The sequence below is a fragment of the Penaeus chinensis genome, chromosome 6 (assembly GCF_019202785.1).
Source record: "Penaeus chinensis breed Huanghai No. 1 chromosome 6, ASM1920278v2, whole genome shotgun sequence".
NCBI lineage: Eukaryota > Metazoa > Arthropoda > Malacostraca > Decapoda > Penaeidae > Penaeus > Penaeus chinensis.
The window spans coordinates 27,209,068-27,211,567 of NC_061824.1; the positions used below are offsets into that span (position 1 = coordinate 27,209,068).

At 35.6% G+C, this 2,500-nt stretch overlaps 2 protein-coding genes across 3 annotated transcripts in view; one reads left to right on the forward strand and one right to left on the reverse strand.

Moving 5' to 3' along the window:
• The window catches only part of LOC125026431 (thioredoxin-dependent peroxide reductase, mitochondrial-like), a 6,912-nt gene extending 6,096 nt beyond the window's left edge, over positions 1-816 (reverse strand). Inside the window, exon 1 of the mRNA XM_047614882.1 lies at positions 667-816. Within this exon, the coding sequence (XP_047470838.1) occupies positions 667-699 (33 nt within the window). The 5' untranslated portion in view covers positions 700-816. The remainder of the gene's footprint in view (positions 1-666) is intronic.
• Positions 817-979: 163 nt separating this feature from the next.
• The window catches only part of LOC125026430 (activating signal cointegrator 1-like), a 4,040-nt gene continuing 2,519 nt past the window's right edge, over positions 980-2,500 (forward strand). Inside the window, exon 1 of one of the 2 annotated variants that reach the window (XM_047614879.1) lies at positions 980-1,127. The gene's annotated coding sequence lies outside the window, so the exon portion shown is untranslated. Of the gene's footprint in view, positions 1,128-1,174; positions 1,362-2,500 lie in introns of those variants that run through there. The other variant, XM_047614881.1, reaches the window with a different exon arrangement.

A 2,500-nucleotide genomic window follows, 5' to 3' on the forward strand; every position in this document is an offset into this window, starting at 1 on the left:
AAATTAAATGTCTCTATTTTTGATCATTCTGTCCATTATAGGCAAATTTTACCTTGTACAACAAGGCTGATGAAAACTGGGACTATAAATTCTAATAAATTACCAACATCTCCCTTTTCAATTTGCAAGATACAGCATAAACTACAATTCAAGTAAATGCTATTGAATGACTTTAGTCTCAAGCCCAAAAGCTGTGGTTTCGCTTTTCTCCAGACACACAGATTACTGATCTATACTTCTCGACCAATCTGATATACTTTTCACTCTTTGTATATATACGATTGGTTGGCATGTAAAACACACAGACTGGGGAAGGAACTTGTAAACGCATCAGTTGCTCAAACAAATTATTATCCTCCAAAAAATCAATATATACCAATTAATATAATCATCTCTTTTTGGTTAAAACGCTCGATGTCCTCACTACCTGCCTAGCTCGCTTATCAGAAACCCCACCGTCATTGCAATCAATCTCCTTGGCAACATCTCAAGAACTTATGTTTATCAGCAACATTCCGTCGGTTCCTTTGAAGATCGAAGAGTAATATCCCAATATTTCTATTTATCTCTCGTATGTCAACTGCTAACAGACACATAATTGGATTCAGAAGATGCAAAGTTACTTAAATATATAAATCACAACCCCGTTTACACCCAAATACATACGTTAACGGCGAAATTCTTGAGGATGCCGGCCATTGTGTGTGTGTTGTGTAATTTGGAAGCACAGCTGAAGACTACCCGGGCACTCACTTGCCGATTTCTTTTTAGATAGATGTGAGTTGCATTTTTGAGAAATAATGTTTCATTTATTGTTTCTGAATTGTGGTGTGGTAGTGATTTTACTCATAGAAACATTATATTTAGAGGGTTCACGTAGTGTGTGAAAACTTTTGAAATTCTAAAAGTTTACTAGCGTGGCGAAGTATTTACATTAATCAAAGATATGATTATTATACATCATTAAAGAACATAAATGTTACTCATAATCAAAATATACCATAAGAACAATAAATGATTATATGATATTAATCCCTTCACAAAAAAAACAAAAAAAAGGAAACCGGGCCGGGAAGAAGAACAGCTGATTCGAGAACGACTTGTCAGCGAGTCAACAGTGACAGCATGTAAGTTATTCATTTAATTATGTACGTTTGAGGCTTTCCACAAATAAACGGAGAGTTTTATGCTTAAATATCGAAGTGCCAGGGTTTTTTTGCATGCGTGTTTTTTTTGTGTTTGGTTGATTTTATACCGTATTACATCATTGTGTGACACGGTGGGAATTGTTTTTTTGTTTTGGTGTTTCACGTCATCCATCTACAGAGATAATTTTGTATGATACCCATTGTATTTAGGAAGTACGTACAATTCCTTGATTATAGAATATAAAAGGGTATAAGATTTTTGAGTGTCTTATAGAACTGCCTAATGACTTGATCAACACAATATGGAAATTGATGTTATTTTGGAAGGCAGCTTTAATTACTCCTTGGTATAGCCTGCAACTGTTTCTAGGACTGTATAGTAAGGCATCTATACAGAGTAGAGTCATTTCACTAAATTCATTCTGTTCTCCAGCATTCACATATAAATGAAGCCCCACCCGTAAACTGGTCCTGACTGTTTTATCAATAACGGGTGTCAAAATTGAGGTAGGCGCACTTGTACTAATGACGAAAAATGACATGGGTAATTAACCCAATTGCCATGTATGGTAAGCTTACATGCCATGCCTACTGCTATATAATTTTATTTATTGTATTAATATGTAGATGGCCCAACAAGTGCTTAGTCACCAAGGAGTCAGTTATTAGTCCTACCTATCCCACCTGTTTACTCTTTTCCTTGATTTTTGTATAGTTCTTATGTATTATTTCAATGTCTATTACCATGATTTTACAACAATTTGATAATCAAAATAACATTAGAAAAATAAATACATTTCCCGCAATTTCAAGGAAGAGGGAAATCAAGAGTGGTCACTAGGTCTTACTAATAGACTCCTTCTTGGTTGAACACATGTGGAGCCATCTGTATGTAACAAAATTCACAAAAAACTACAGAAGACAGTGGATAAATACGTTGTTGTTGGGTTAAGGTGTACAATTAGAATTTCCTATGTATGGAAATATACAGGGATTGTTTATAAATCATCTCTTACAAGGGGCCGTGTCTCTTGCTTCCACACTCCAAATCTTGTACATAAACATAACACGGTGGAATCTCACAGTTTGTGTGTACCTTCCCTCAGCACTCCTGTCTGCTAAGTATATGTGGACAATAGTTTTCTTCAAAGGGTGGGGGTTGGGGAATGGTAGCCTATCCTTAGGAGAAGGTTGGGGGGAGGGGGGGCAGGCCCTGGTAGTAAATGATAAGTTGAAAGTATTTTTTATATTTCAGTGCATTCTATTCATTTGGCAATACAGGTTTATTTTGTATATTTACCTTTGAAAAAATAAGCAGATCTCATATGTTTGACCCCCAGCTTTTGTCCAAT